The sequence below is a fragment of the Malus domestica genome, chromosome 11, assembly GCF_042453785.1.
Source record: "Malus domestica chromosome 11, GDT2T_hap1".
Classification (NCBI taxonomy): Eukaryota; Viridiplantae; Streptophyta; class Magnoliopsida; order Rosales; family Rosaceae; genus Malus; species Malus domestica.
This window is the reverse complement of record NC_091671.1, coordinates 5,034,034-5,048,303: the sequence shown is the minus strand read 5'-3', so window position 1 is coordinate 5,048,303 and position 14,270 is coordinate 5,034,034. Positions and strand designations below refer to the sequence as shown.

General features: G+C 36.1%; 2 protein-coding genes across 3 annotated transcripts; both read right to left on the bottom strand.

Annotated features, from left to right (window-relative positions):
- Positions 1-2,138: 2,138 nt before the first annotated feature.
- Positions 2,139-6,647, bottom strand: LOC103447300 (F-box/LRR-repeat protein 3-like). 2 transcript variants are annotated; one of them, XM_008386498.4, is made up of 8 exons: positions 5,915-6,647; positions 5,249-5,374; positions 4,547-4,651; positions 4,065-4,458; positions 3,840-3,969; positions 3,145-3,439; positions 2,813-3,064; positions 2,139-2,514 (listed from the first exon to the last, which is right to left on the bottom strand). In XM_008386498.4, the coding sequence occupies exons 1-8, from the start codon at positions 6,554-6,556 to the stop codon at positions 2,464-2,466; spliced, it is 1,995 nt and encodes a 664-aa protein (XP_008384720.2). In that variant the 5' UTR covers positions 6,557-6,647; the 3' UTR covers positions 2,139-2,463. The 2 variants fall into 2 exon arrangements, with proteins under 2 accessions (XP_008384720.2, XP_028943989.1); XM_029088156.2 differs by lacking the exon at positions 5,249-5,374 and having other exon boundaries at positions 5,915-6,643.
- Positions 6,648-7,415: 768 nt separating this feature from the next.
- LOC103422654 (U2 small nuclear ribonucleoprotein B'') lies at positions 7,416-10,321 on the bottom strand. Its single transcript, XM_008360715.4, has 5 exons — positions 10,117-10,321; positions 9,185-9,357; positions 8,683-8,776; positions 8,007-8,086; positions 7,416-7,890 (listed from the first exon to the last, which is right to left on the bottom strand). The coding sequence occupies exons 1-5, from the start codon at positions 10,187-10,189 to the stop codon at positions 7,612-7,614; spliced, it is 699 nt and encodes a 232-aa protein (XP_008358937.2). The 5' UTR covers positions 10,190-10,321; the 3' UTR covers positions 7,416-7,611.
- Positions 10,322-14,270: the final 3,949 nt, after the last annotated feature.

The following is a 14,270-nucleotide window of genomic DNA, read 5'->3' as shown; positions in this document are numbered from 1 at the left end:
CGTGACGGTCACGCGGTTATCCTCACCGGATATCAGATCACAGCGGGGGACTTGCCAGAGCGTCTGGCAGAGTAAGCTCTCGGATAATAAGTCTGTGCCTGGCATCGTTTTGGCGCTATAAGCCTATAACTAGTAATTAAAAAAAAAAATGTTTAGATATGGGTCCAAAGTAACTAAAAATTGGACCTATTTTAAAAGTATGCCTATAAAATTGGACCTATTTCAAATTTTCTCTTAAAATAATGCTACGTTAATTATGATTTGAAATCTTACAAATTAGTATTAGTTTGAAAGGGCACACGAAATAACCAAAGTAACATGCATGTATTATTGTCGGTTCAAAAACCAAAATAATGCTACGTTATTTGCAGTGTAGCGTTGTACTATTTATCTGGTGATTACACGAGTGTTAAGGACTCATTTATTAATCCGTAATTAGATTGAGAGGAATTGAATTGAGGAGGAATTTGAATGAGGTGGAATCAAAATCAAATTCTTGTTAAACATGTTCACTAAAATTGGCTGAAATCGGAATATGAATGATATTGATTTATATAAACTGTTTACTAATTCACATGAATCGGAATGAAAATTAATATGATTACTAAAATACCCCTATTGTAACTAATTTATTTTATATCTAATTATTTTTAGTAAAACTTTTATTCTTTCATTACTCCTTACCAGTTACCAACATAAAACAAACCCCAAAAAAAAAAAAAAAAAAAAAAAAAAATCACTTGCTGTCCTCTCTCTCCCCCATCTCTCTGCTACCATGCTGACCCATCCATTTCTAAAATTTCCCAGGCACCTCTCTCTCTTCCCCTATCTTCCCCATCTCTCTGGTGACCCACCCCTTTCTAAAATTCTCCAGGCATCTCTCTCTCGTCCTCGTCTCTTCCCCATCTTCCTCTACTGTCGACCCACCCCTCATTGTGAGATCACCATCTTCCCTGTTCTTTGGTCTTCGTCAGGAACGCAAGCCTTGTCAAGCAAGGGCTTGAAGGCAGCACCTATGGCCAACCATCACCATGACAAAGGCTGCAAACACTAACATTGTTCTCATCTTTGGAGTTTGAGGGTATTGCCGGTATAAAATTTGGATTCCTGATGAAAACCATTTCTAGGAATCCAAATACCTCCTCCTACTCGAGAGTCGGACTCCGGCCATTTCAGGAGTTGAATTCCTGATTTTATGCGGGTCCCACAATTATTTTGATTCATGATGGTTTGGTAAACATTGGAATGGTTGGGGATATGTGCAATTCCGTTTCCCACCATTCCATTCCCCTTTGGTAAACATGCCCTAAGTGATTTGGCTGTCGAGTATATAATTTGCGTATGGATAATGTTAGAGAGACCATCAATTTAAATTAGAGAAAAATGTAGCAATGATCTCTCAACTTTAACTTAATTGGAGTAATGGTCTCTGAACTAAAAATATTTGACCATTGATCCCTTAACTCATCAAAATGTGATCATTTTTGTCAACTTCATGTTGGAAGAAACATTACTACAATTGGACTAAAGTTGAGGAACTATTGCACCAGTTAGGTTAAAGTTGAGAGAGTAATTCTCCAATTGAGTTTAAGTACCATTGTTACAATTTTCTCATTTGGTTTCCATATTTGCTCCTTGATTCAGCCTCACGTCCGTGGCACGTGACTCATATTGACGAAAATTCTATTGGAGTTGATAAAAAAGATCATAATTGCAGGTTTTGATGAGTTAAAGGATCAATGGTCACAAATTTTTAGTTGAGGGATAATTCATCCAATTGGGTTAAAGTTAAGGAATCATTGCTACAATTTCCTCGTTAAATTATATTTTGTAAATCATACAACGTGGTTGTTGATAATTAGATTATTACTTAATTGTTGACTAACCTACTTATTTTTTATTGGTAATACATCATATAGTCTACAAATGTGGTTTAAACATTGGTCTCCCTAACATTACTCTTTGTGCATCTTGTCATGTGGAATGTGTATGATCAACATCGTAACATAGTCGAAGTCGCAGTGATACACAGAGATGAAAGCATGATGAACTCGCCAGGATCCTTCTCTCAAATTTATCGAACTTGAGCACCTTTTTAAGGCACGTGCATAAAAGTTAATATCTAAATTATTGAAACCTTTATCAAAAAACCAAAATTAATTGATGAAGTTGTGTACAAAAGTATAAAAGTATTTAAATGTTATCAATGATACTGAAATAATAATAATTTTCATGAATCGTAGTCCGACTCTAATTCAAATGTTAGTTAAAGAATGGAAGACTTCCCGCTTTGCAAATGTAGAAGAATACTACTAAACTGTCTAAAAGTGATTGCGTCGCTTATTGATTCCTTTCTTCAATGTATCGATAACATAAGCTTTTGCTTTATGGCCGAAGTATCAAAAACATCTTAAGGGGTTACAAGCACTTCATATGGATGTCTGTTTTTCAATCTACGTCGCTTCAGGGGGTCTTTCCAACATGCAGTTGCCATCCATTTGGATCTATTTCCACCTGAAAACAAGACATAAAAACGCTCATTTGATCCTCATCAGTGATTCAGTATAGTATTAGTAGCCAAAGTAGTGAGGGATGTCAGGAATTTGACATGAGGGAAGAACTTGTTAAAGAACAACAGTCTCTACAATTCTGACCATTGGCGTCAGTTGTTCTTATGTTGTCGTCCTTACCCACAAAACGCTATATGTCGGAGGGCAAGTTTTGTTTCTCGACGACTAAAATTCATGAAATTAACTCAATTTATTTGCTTAACATGATGGAGCTGCATCAGAACTGAAAGAATTAAAAGTACCTGGAATGCCTTGTTCCTCCAGTGAAACACACAACCGCGGCCTTCCATGTGCTCAAAAATATATTTAGGGAGCAATGGTTTGAAGGATGTGTGGAGCTTTACTTTTGTTAGGCCTCCACATGCCAATAGAGCAGCAGCAAGGCCGTTCTGAGTCAATCCTGCCAAGTGTAAAATAGTAATGTTCTGTAGGCGGTTGGTGTTTGCAAGAGATAAGAGTCCAGCATCAGTGACTGAACAATATGACAAGTTTATCTGCAACATGAAGAAATGAACCCATGGTCTTAGTTTTGCATCGACTTTGATGTTCCAGACACAGTGGAAAGGGAAAGTACCTGTCTGAGGTTTTGGCAAAATTGACCAAGCGCAAACATTGCGTTATCATTGATGTCTACGCACTTTTTTATGTCTAGAACTTCAAGTTCCCTGCATGCCCTTGCAATAGTTGAAAGACCCACTGTCGAGACACGAGGACATCCTCGAATTTCAAGTATCCTTAACCTCAAACACTGTGACAATGATATTAATGAAGAATCTGTAATTTTATCGTTATAAGCAATGTTAATCATCTCCATTGCAGGACATCCGCAGGCAATTTTTGCAATGCCGGCATCAGTTATTCCCCTGGACCTAAGGGGAAAAAAAGAGAGGAAAAAAATCCCAATAAAATTACTAGCAGAGGAAAAAGCTTATGAAAAATGCATAAATTTCGACATGGAATTGGTATTTGAGAGCTACTAACTTGACATGCCAAATCAGGATATCAGTGCCTACATTACTTTGAGAGATAACACCAACAAACGTTTTTGTTTTAGAAACTTGACAGCAGATGGAAAAGTTAGTAGAAACCACGAAACAAATGCAATTTAACCAATAAGGTGATACACAGATCCTGTCTTAAAAGAATGTTCAAACCGAACCTATTTGATCATTCAATTCATCAAATGATAGAACAACCCATACATGTAGCAGTCAGTCGTTTCAGATATAGGACTGAAGGGAATACCTTCTAATCGCTAAAGTCACTAACCTGTACAAATCGAGCTCTTTAAGCTTTGGACAGCCACTTCCAACATGTGTAAGTCCATCATCAGTAATGTTCGAGCAGATCCCCAGCTTTAGACTACGAAGTTTGGAACATCTTGAGATATACTTTAAGCCTAAACAAATCAAAAGTCGTCAATTATGAAGAGATAGAAATTACACACGAAAAGTAGTTAAGTCACTCGAAGGAGATGTTAGATTTGAAATAAACCTTCATTGTTGATTTCGTTGTCCGTGACATCCAATTCCTCCAAGAATTGGCAACGCTGTCCAATCAAGAGAAAAGCGTCTTCAGAAACAAGGCTACACGATTCCATCCTGAGGGAAGTGAGGGAGGTGCATGATCTTGTTATGCAGTCTATAGAGGCATAAGTTATTTTGGTGCAGCAGGTGATGTCTAATTTCAGTAACTCTCTATGGGATTGCACAAGGAATGAGACACACTCATCTGTCACTCCCGAGCACTTGCTTAAGCTCAGCTCGGTCAGTGAGGCACACCAACTTCCAATGGCTTTTGTCGCAGAACATGTGACCAAACAGCCATCTAGTCTAATTGATTTCAACCTCGAATAATTAAGTAGGCATTTTCCCAAGTCAGTGGTGACCTAAACCACAATTTAAAAAAAATGTCAGAACAGGTTCAAGCAAAGAAATTGTGACTAAGGTGATTACCATAGAGGGTTTCAGACTCACTGCAGGACCATATGCTAAGACAAGCTGCTTCAGGTGTTCAGCACCATTTGTCAGAGAAGACAAACCCACGTGACTGATATTCTGACATTTCGACAAATTAAGCGTCTGCAGAAGAGAAAATTAGTGAAAACATTAACACACATACAGCTGAAATGAGTGGAGAAAAATGAATGCTGCTCCTAATTGAATTTTTATAAAGCGGAAGACATTCACCGTCAAGTGGCAGAAATTTATGATTCCCTTCTGTTACATAAATACATCATATATTGCTAAAGAGCGGTGTCTTAAACTTATGTAAACTTATCTAAAGCATCATGTTTGTACCATACTTAGAGCCTCCGTATTTAGACCTTGTATAAATACTCGGGGGACTCAAATGTAATTATGTAATAAAAGAAGGGGCAAATATGTAATAAGTGAGGAGCCCTTATTCTATAAAAGGACCCCTCACTCTCCTCATTAGAAGAGGCCAATTCCTAGGCCATAAGCCTCACATCCCCTCTCATATTCAGAGCAAAGCTCTCCCCCTCTCAATCCCCTCACAAACAGAGAAATACAATATCCGTGTGGACGTAGCCCAAACATTGGGGTGAACCAAGATACATCTTGTGTTATTTACATTTCTTGCAGATTCACGGTCGGATTTACGTTGTTCCAAGATCTTCGGTTTTGTGCATCAACACATCACAAGCAAATGAATACCTTGAGGGACTTGCAACTATGGTTAAGGGTCGCAAGGCCTTCATCATCAATTCCAAGGCATCCTTCAAGAACCAAGTCTTCAAGATGTTGTAGTTGCAGGATAGGTGGAAGACATTTTTCTGTGATCTGCAGTAAAAAGCATACATGTTTTTCTTCTGTTCATAAAAACATCCGAAATGGCGTGTACCAAAACAAGTGAAAAACATAAACTACCAAATGTAAAACTGGATCAACTGGGCGTGCATTCCTCCATCTTAATTCACTTGTACCTAGTTTTGTTCATGATTACATAATTACATCGCCCTAATATGTCTCCGTAGGCGAACAAATCAAGATCAAACAAGCATCCTTTTAACTAATGATCCACCACCGAAACCTTACCCCTTCGAAGTATCATATGCACAATGATAAATCATTTAAGAAACAGATAAATTTGCTCTAGGCACGCGAAAAATACGTCATGAGACCTACAATTATAATCATATTGTAGTCTGTAGATCGGGGTAAATGTTTCGTATCCGAGCTACCCTTATGCACCCGAGCTCAAATACCCTTCCCCGCACTTACATTAGTTTGAAAGTAGAATATCGCTTGTATAAAAAAACACCATCAAATGCAAATAGCTGAAAAGTGAAAAAGCAGAGAGAGCCAGAGGCAAAGGAATACCGGCAAGCAAGAGAGATCCAAGCTCCGAAGCTCCTTGCATTTCACAGCGATAAATCCAACGCCCAGATCAGTGATACGTATGCACCATCTCAAGCACAGCAATCTCAGCTTTCTACACCCAACAGCCACACAACCAATCCCGATATCCGTAATCAACTTACACCGCGCCAGCATCAACCTCTCCAAGTTCTTCGCCTCCGCCACAGCCTCTGCCGCCACGTCAGTCAACTCAGTGCCGTTCGAAAAATCAATTTCCACCAAAAAAGAACAGTTCTCCGCCAACCTACGCAGCCCAGTGGCGGTGAAGTGTCTGGAGCGCGAGAGATTGATCGAACGGAGCGTGGACTTCCAGGAAGCAGAGAGTGAGGCGAGTAAGGGGTCGTTGACGCGTGGACAGCAGGAGAGGTCGAGGTGGGAAATCGAAGGGTAGCGGTGGAGGACTCTGTGGAGGAGCTCGGAGCGGAGGGGCTTGAGGGATTTGCGGTGGAGGCGCTCGAGGAGGTAGAAGGACTTGCAGACGAGAGAGAAGGACTTTCTGGTAAATGGGTCGTCGTCTAGGTGGTCAAGGACGGCGTGGATGATCTCGTCGGTGAAGATATCGAATGGGTTGTTCATGGCGGCTGTGAGGCTGAGCTTTTTCATGGGAGTGAGTGCGTGCCTGAGTCGATAAGAGTTTGAAGGCGACAAACTAAATTAACAGAAAACGGTGGATTTGGGGGAGACGGAAGGATATCCGGATGTCAAATTACGATAATGTCCTTGTTGACCATCGACTCCATTCTTTCTTATCAGGGAAAGTAAGCATTAGTTGTGACAGGAAATAAGCATACATATTTTATCGTTTGTTTAGTGACACGTGATGTACCATTCGGTGTACCGATAATGAAAAATTTGAGCTCCAACACATAGAACGAAAAAGTCCATCATAATTAATTAACAAATTCGTATTAGTGAGTTGAACCTTTTACTTATAAATAATAAAAAAAAAAGAATATCGAAGAGATTGTAACGTAAATGTCAAGGTTACGCATTTCATTTCACGATCCTATGAGTGACGTGCAACCAACCAACCGTCCAAAAAAGAAGCGTGAAAGTGGAATCTGATGGTTCTCAAGCCGAGCTATGATCAGTAGCACGACACCTTTGATCTGTATGTGATTCACACTCGATCAAGGGTCAAAAACGGCCCCTGCATACACGAGCACGTTGGGGTCACGACTAAAAAAAATTGATACTGGAGAGACTAAATTTTTAGACCATTTTTTGTAGATCATATAATGTGGCGTTTGATGATTGAATTTTTTCTTAAATTATTAAAAAAAAAGCTCAACCATCAACCAACACATTATACTGTGTACAAAAAATGTCTAAAAATTTGACCTCCTAACATTTCCCAACTAAAAAATTGCCGGCACGTTAGCAAAATCAGATGGTTCTTAGCTGTTGAACTGGTGGAATATGATGCTTCGCAGCTTTAAGAGAAGTGCTTTTCAATGGAGAATATCAACAAAACCCAGTTCTCATGTATTTAGGTTCAATACTCCGATTACATATGAAACCAAACATATGATAAATTGCTTCTGCATTTAGTTTCTTGAGGATCAGCATGAGCACAGTAAGATTAACAACTATTCAACTATTACATATCCGCAACGAAACAACACTCGACTACAGAGAATAGGAACCGTAATTTTCGGTTACTTCTTGGCAAAAGTGATGGCAACGGCATTTTGAGGGGTGACTTTGAAGCCTTGAAGGGCCTGCATGGCGATCGATGACTGAATGTCATCCTCATACTCTACAAAGGCGATGCCTGGCTTTGCATCAATCATCCTGACTTCCCTAAACCCTGCAAACTGTTTGAAGAGCAGTTCAAGCATATCGCTAGTGGTTTCGTGGGGCAAATTCTCAATGAACAGAATATTGTTCGGAGCTGCTGCTTCCTGTGCATTTGAGTTACCATGGCGGGATGGGGCCTGTTGGCGATACACAGAGAATTCAAATAAATCCACCATTCAGAGCGTGGGAGGGAGTGGACAAAGAAGTATATCAAATAGCATTGCTTAGCAGTGATCATATCGAAAACACTTACCGTTCTGCCTCCATTTTCAGCAGCTGCACCATTTTCGGTAGCAGGTTGTTGCCCTTCATCACCTCGCCGCTTTCTTTCAGCTGAATCAACAGATTTGTTTCAAAACGTAACTCACTTGATATTAAACAATCTAATTTGAGCAAACATTTTTGTCTCTAGAAACTGAAAATTTTGATATTCTGTATCAGCCAACTTGTATATATATCCAACCTAAATAGACCTTACTATATTAAAACCACGTCAATCAAATATTATCTTAATTTTCCCAAGTCAAGGGAAAAATGAATGCTATAAATAATACCGTGATGTTCCTGCAACCAGCAGGCCAGAGAAACCCAAACAAGTCAAATGCAGTCCATCAAATTTCTCTGGACGTGCGGCCAAAGTAAGACAGTACTTTAATACTAAGAATGGCTCGCAAACTATCACAATAATATTACTTTTTCTTACTATTAGTACGCACATACCCAATAGGTTCCATTGGTTCAAGTGGAAGCAATGTGTTCCTATGCCCTGATGGTTCAATTGGAAACAATGTGTTCTTAAGATCCTCGGGAACATATAAAGCCAGTCCTTTCATTCATTGTAATCTTTACATTCTTATGCTATAACGGTGGTTCATGCATATCATAACTAATTTTAAGGTTATTCATAATTCAAAGAAAGTTTCAGTCACCTTTGTCTTCCTGCTTCCTTTTCTTTTCTTTTGGAGCTAAGGTTCCTTCTGCTTCAGCAATGCAATCTGACTTTGTTTTGGCATATTGAATCCGCTGCACCAAATAAATTGTGCTCGTATTTACATTTTTGAATAAGAAAATTTAGTGGATGTGAATATCGCAATAGTTAAATCAAATGCCATCATTTGAGAAAAACAAAGCAACTCAAAAACAGAGTGCATGTCCGTAAATAGATTATTTTCTTTCAAAGTAAACTTCGAGGTACCAATAACTTCATCTTTCAGTGTATGCAATGCCGGTTGTGGTCTTCAAGCTCACAATTAAAACAAAATCATCCTCAATGATAAACACGCATACATATAGAACTAAAAATTGAGAAAAAAAGGAAGAATAATGCATAGGCAGGAAAGCTTAATATGGTTATAGAATTTGGATTAGTAACAAGCATGTCCAACATATATAAATACGCTACCAACTGGGCTCATTCAATTTTAGACTCACCATGGGTTTATCATAAAACGGAAAGTTTTGCATCTGCCGCACAGCATTACTGGCAGAAGCCACTTCTAGAAATGCAACCCATGCTTGCCCCCGAAGCCTGGGTGTCTTCAAGGCAACAACATCCAAAATCCTTCCATATTGAGAGAATAAGCAATAGAGGGACCTCTTCAATTCTGCTAAGTTAAAAGAATGCCACTATTAACATACAAAGCGTATCCCTAAAGGTAGTAAAAAAACATCTTTTCATGCTAGACAATTCAAAATTCGAATGCACAAAAACCAAAGCAAGGTGTCAAGACCAATATAGATAAGAAAATTGTGATTACTCTCTTGCCTATATAGCGTCACTTTCTCAATTTTATGATCCATAAAAGCACCCCCAGTGAACCAGAATCATTTTACAAACACCAAATTGTCTAGTGTTGCATTTGGTTTGGCGGATTCAGATGATAAAATTTTGAATTGATTCTTCATATAAACTATATGATGAGACGCTAGAAGTAATAAACTTGATTAAATGAAATTGAAAATCTTTGAATCCCTTGAGAATTCAATACACCATGTATATCAAATGGTTAAATCTAAACCCTCCTTTTACATTCATCAATCAATTTCAACCTGAGTAAATTTAAGCATCCAATTCAATCTGCAACCAATTTCTCAATCACCCACTATTCCCAATGTCCACTAAATTCACAAATGCCCTAGCTTCTGAGCTTGCATTCACCAATTTAAACCAAAACCCTAAACCCCAAGTAGAGAACTTAAAATTCAAAATTACAAAAATAAAGCTTAAATTTTGCGTACTATAAATTACTATGGTGAATTTAAAATTAGAGACCCAACATTTAATTTTCCTGTAGTTTCTTTCTTTTGTGATTTTCTCGGCAACCAAACAAAGGGAACAAGAGATAGGGCAAAGATTGAGTTACCTTCTTTTTTGATTTTCTCGTTGAGGTTCTTAATGTATATGGTTTGGTTCGGTGGAATGTCCCCTGAAAGCATGGTCGCGCAGAGAGAGAGAAAGAGAGAGAGCGCACAGCTTGAATTGTGTAGGAGGGAGGGAGGGAGGGAGCGAGAGGAGAGAGCCTCGGTGACGAATCGGATCTGAGCCCTAGAAGATGTTCATAGCCGCCATTGGGCTGTAAGGTTTCTATATAAATTTACGGGTCATTGGGCCTTGCTCTTTTTCTTTTGGGTCAAAACTTGGGACCATACCCTTTATAATCCCAATTCCTTACCCTTTTGTACAAAATTAGCCCACATGCAAAGGCTTGAAACTGCTTATAAATGATGTATAAACTGTTATTTAACCTCCTAAACTATCACGTGAGTGTCAATTTCCCTTATGAACTAATTTTTCAGCCAATTGACCCCCTAAACTATGTTAAAGTGGCCAATTCACCCCCTACCGTTAAGTGTCTTTAACTCCATCTAATTTTCTGTTAGAAAGTGTCATGTGCTTGGCACTTGACCACCTTTTTACATTTTCTGTCTAAATCTTTACAAAGAAAACATATAAAACAAATATTAAAAAAAAAACATACAAACCCTAAACTTAATCATTCAAAATAATAGAAAAAGTAAGGCTTTTTATATTAACACCCCACAAAATGTTGAATGCACCCTATATTAAAATTTAATATTAAATGACTTATTTACTCCACTATGCAATGACAATTTTGACTTTATTATGTATTTTTTTTAAAAAAAATTTATAAATACACCCCAAATCACTTTTAGCGTATTATTTATCTTCTCAACTATCAAAATCATCTCATCCTCCATTGTTGAACAAAACCCTAACCAATGAAACTACAAACATGTTGATTGAGAAAAATTGTTTTTGATGAATGAAATACGAAATCGATGTTTTTGAAGCTTCACATGAGTTAAGACTTCACATTTTTCATTGTTTTAGTGATTTTGATGACATCGATAATTATTTACTCTTGCGTTTGCTGCATTATTTTTCAATATGAACCCTAAAAGATGAATATGAATATAGAAGTTTAAATAATGCAGCAAACACAAGATTAAATAATTACCGATGTCATCGAAATCACTAAAACAATGAAAAATGTGAAGTCTTACCTCATGTGAAGCTTCAGAAACATCGATTTCGTGTTTCATTCGTTAAAAACAATTTTTCTCAATCAACATGTTTGTAGTTTCATTGGTTAGAGTTTTGTTCAACAATGGAGGATGAGATGATTTTGATAGTTGAGAAGATGAATAATACGCTAAAAGTGATTTGGGGTGTATTTACAAAATTTTATTTTATTTTTAAACCTAATAAGGTCAAAATTGTCATTGCATAGTGGAGTAAATAAGTCATTTAATATTAAATTTTAATATGGGGTGCATTCAACATTTTGTGGGTGTTAATATAAAAAGCCTTACTTTTTATATTATTTTGAATGATTAAGTTTAGGGTTTGCATGTTTTTTCTTCTTTTTTTTAATATTTGTTTTTATATGTTTTCTTTGTAAAGATTTAGACAGAAAATGTAAAAAGGTGGTCATGTGCCAAGCACATGACACTTTCTAACAGAAAATTAGATGGAGTTAAAGATAGTTAACGGTAGGTGGTGAATTGGCACTTTAACATAGTTTAGGGGGTCAATTGGCTGAAAAAATAGTTCAGGGGGGAAATTGACACTCACGTGATAGTTTAGGGGGTTAAATGACAGTTTACTCTATAAATGATTGACATTTTTTTTATAGAAAATGTCTTTAGGTTACAAAAACATTTAAAGTACTTCTTGCAAGAAGTAGTAAAGTGTTTTTTTTTCTTTAGGATTCACTGTCATTTTACTGAGAATTAATTCCAAAAGTATTTTCACTAAAAACGCTTTCAATCATCTTAAAAGCACTTGTTAACAAGCCCAAAATTATTTGGCTCGCTTGTAAATCATAACACACAAAGATAAAATAATAAAAAAGCAGGAAAGAAATAATTTTGGATGGAGCAATTGTTAGTTTTCATGCTTCGATGGTCTTGACTCTTAATGGAGTGATCTTATAATACGGAAGAAATTTTTTTTTTTTGAACAAACGATATTATCTATATTAAGGGGAAGAGGGTGAGCTTAGGCTCACAATGGGCTAGCAATAATGTGGTTCAAACTCGCTTTTGGCGAGAATCGAACCTTAGACCTCTCACTTACAAGTGAAGAGAAATACCACTAGACCGTAGTACTAAGTGGCAATACGGAAGAGTATTATTTAAGCGTCTGTTCTAACAACAAACATTGAATCTAGTGACAATGGATTGTTCTTTTTTTTTCTCTCTTTTCTTTTATTATTATTATTATTTTTTATTTTATTTTATTTTATTTATAAAATGGGATAATTGGTGATAAGTCACAGTTGTCCACTCTTTTCGGGCCCGAAAAAGCTATGGGGAATTCACCCTGTTCATAACCATAGTCATTGTAACCAAGTTGAGTCTTAGATGTTAAGATTGGTTGATTCTACTCAAGTTATTCGGTTGAAGGTAAAGATCAAAGCTTATAATCCAACCAATGTACGTTGTTCTAAGGTAACTTAATTGTGATCTAAATTAGATTCCATGTTAGAAACCGTGCATGCATACCTAGGTGGTTAAACTCAATCAGTATTAGTTAATATGTTCTTAACATGCATCTATGTTTTCATATCTAGATTTAGGAATAGTTCTAAACTGAAAATTGAGTGGGTGCATGTCGTGCTCAGCGGAAAGTGGTTGGCACTCAATCTTCAGTTTCCTGATTTCGGGTTTTTCACACGTTTTTACTCAGTTTTTCTGTCCTTTTTTTTGGGTTATCTTCTAATAATATTAGGGTCGGTTCTCCTACTTGCCATATAACATTATAAACATATATATCTTGATCCAAATTAAGGTAATAAGAACTCACATATGTTGAGAAAATTTTGTATTTTATCAACAGTCTTTTCGGTGAGTTCATTGTGGATATTATGTTCCTAATTATTATGTTCCTTTGTTTAAGATTTTTTCTAAGGTTTGATGAAAATTTTGTGGAGAATAGTCGTGAGACAAGATTGTCATGGTCGAAAACGACAACGGTTAGAACTTGATATGTGATTTGCTAAATCAACTTGTTCATTGAACCCTAAACTCCAAATTAATATAATCTTTTGAATGATAAGCTTCATACAAATTTATTTTACATATTTTTGACAAAAGATAGCATTAGCATATTCAATAATTAATTGTTAGGAGGTAGGCTATTAGTAGGGATGGAACCCACACTAAGGTGCGTATACATCATTACTTTCCACAATTGTGACAAAGCGTCATCTGAAAAAAATAATTAAAAATATAAAATACAAATATTACTCTATTTTTAATATAATATATCGTTGTATAGAAGAAAAAAAATATTAGATGATTAGAGAAAATAAGAGAAAGAGATTGAAAGGACCGTAATTTATATCCTTCAAAAAAACTCATTGCACGCACATGACTAATCTTTTTTACATATCAAATTTTAAATAGGAAAAATTAGTATCTGGTCCCTAGTTCTTACTGTTTATTAACTAAGACCTTATTAGTTATCAAATTTTGATTCAAGTCCCTAGCATTAATGTGATAATGAATTTACATGTTTATTATATAATTTTTTAATATAAAAAGTAGTAATTAATTTAGGGTTTAATACCCACACCTCTATTAAACTTCTAATTAATTTTCAATTCAAACATTTCCAAAATAATAAAAAATTAAATTAAATTAAGTTTGTACCTATTAGTTTTTTTATATATATAAAAAGATTCTTAATTTTTAATCTTAAATGTACCCATTCATATAATTTTTCAATTTTTTTAATCTTAAATGTACCCATTCTCAAATATATCAATTTTTTATATGTAAAATGTACCCTTTTTTAATATAAAATCCATTCAAATTTTTTAATCCATGTTTAAACTTATATGGGTACATTCTTTTTCGTTGATTTGAGAATGTATCCATGTTTTGGTACAATAACTTTTTTTGTTAATTTTGGTTAATGTACCCATACATATATGTACACACACACAATATAATAGAGAGTATAATTTATATTTTATTATTTTTAATCCCA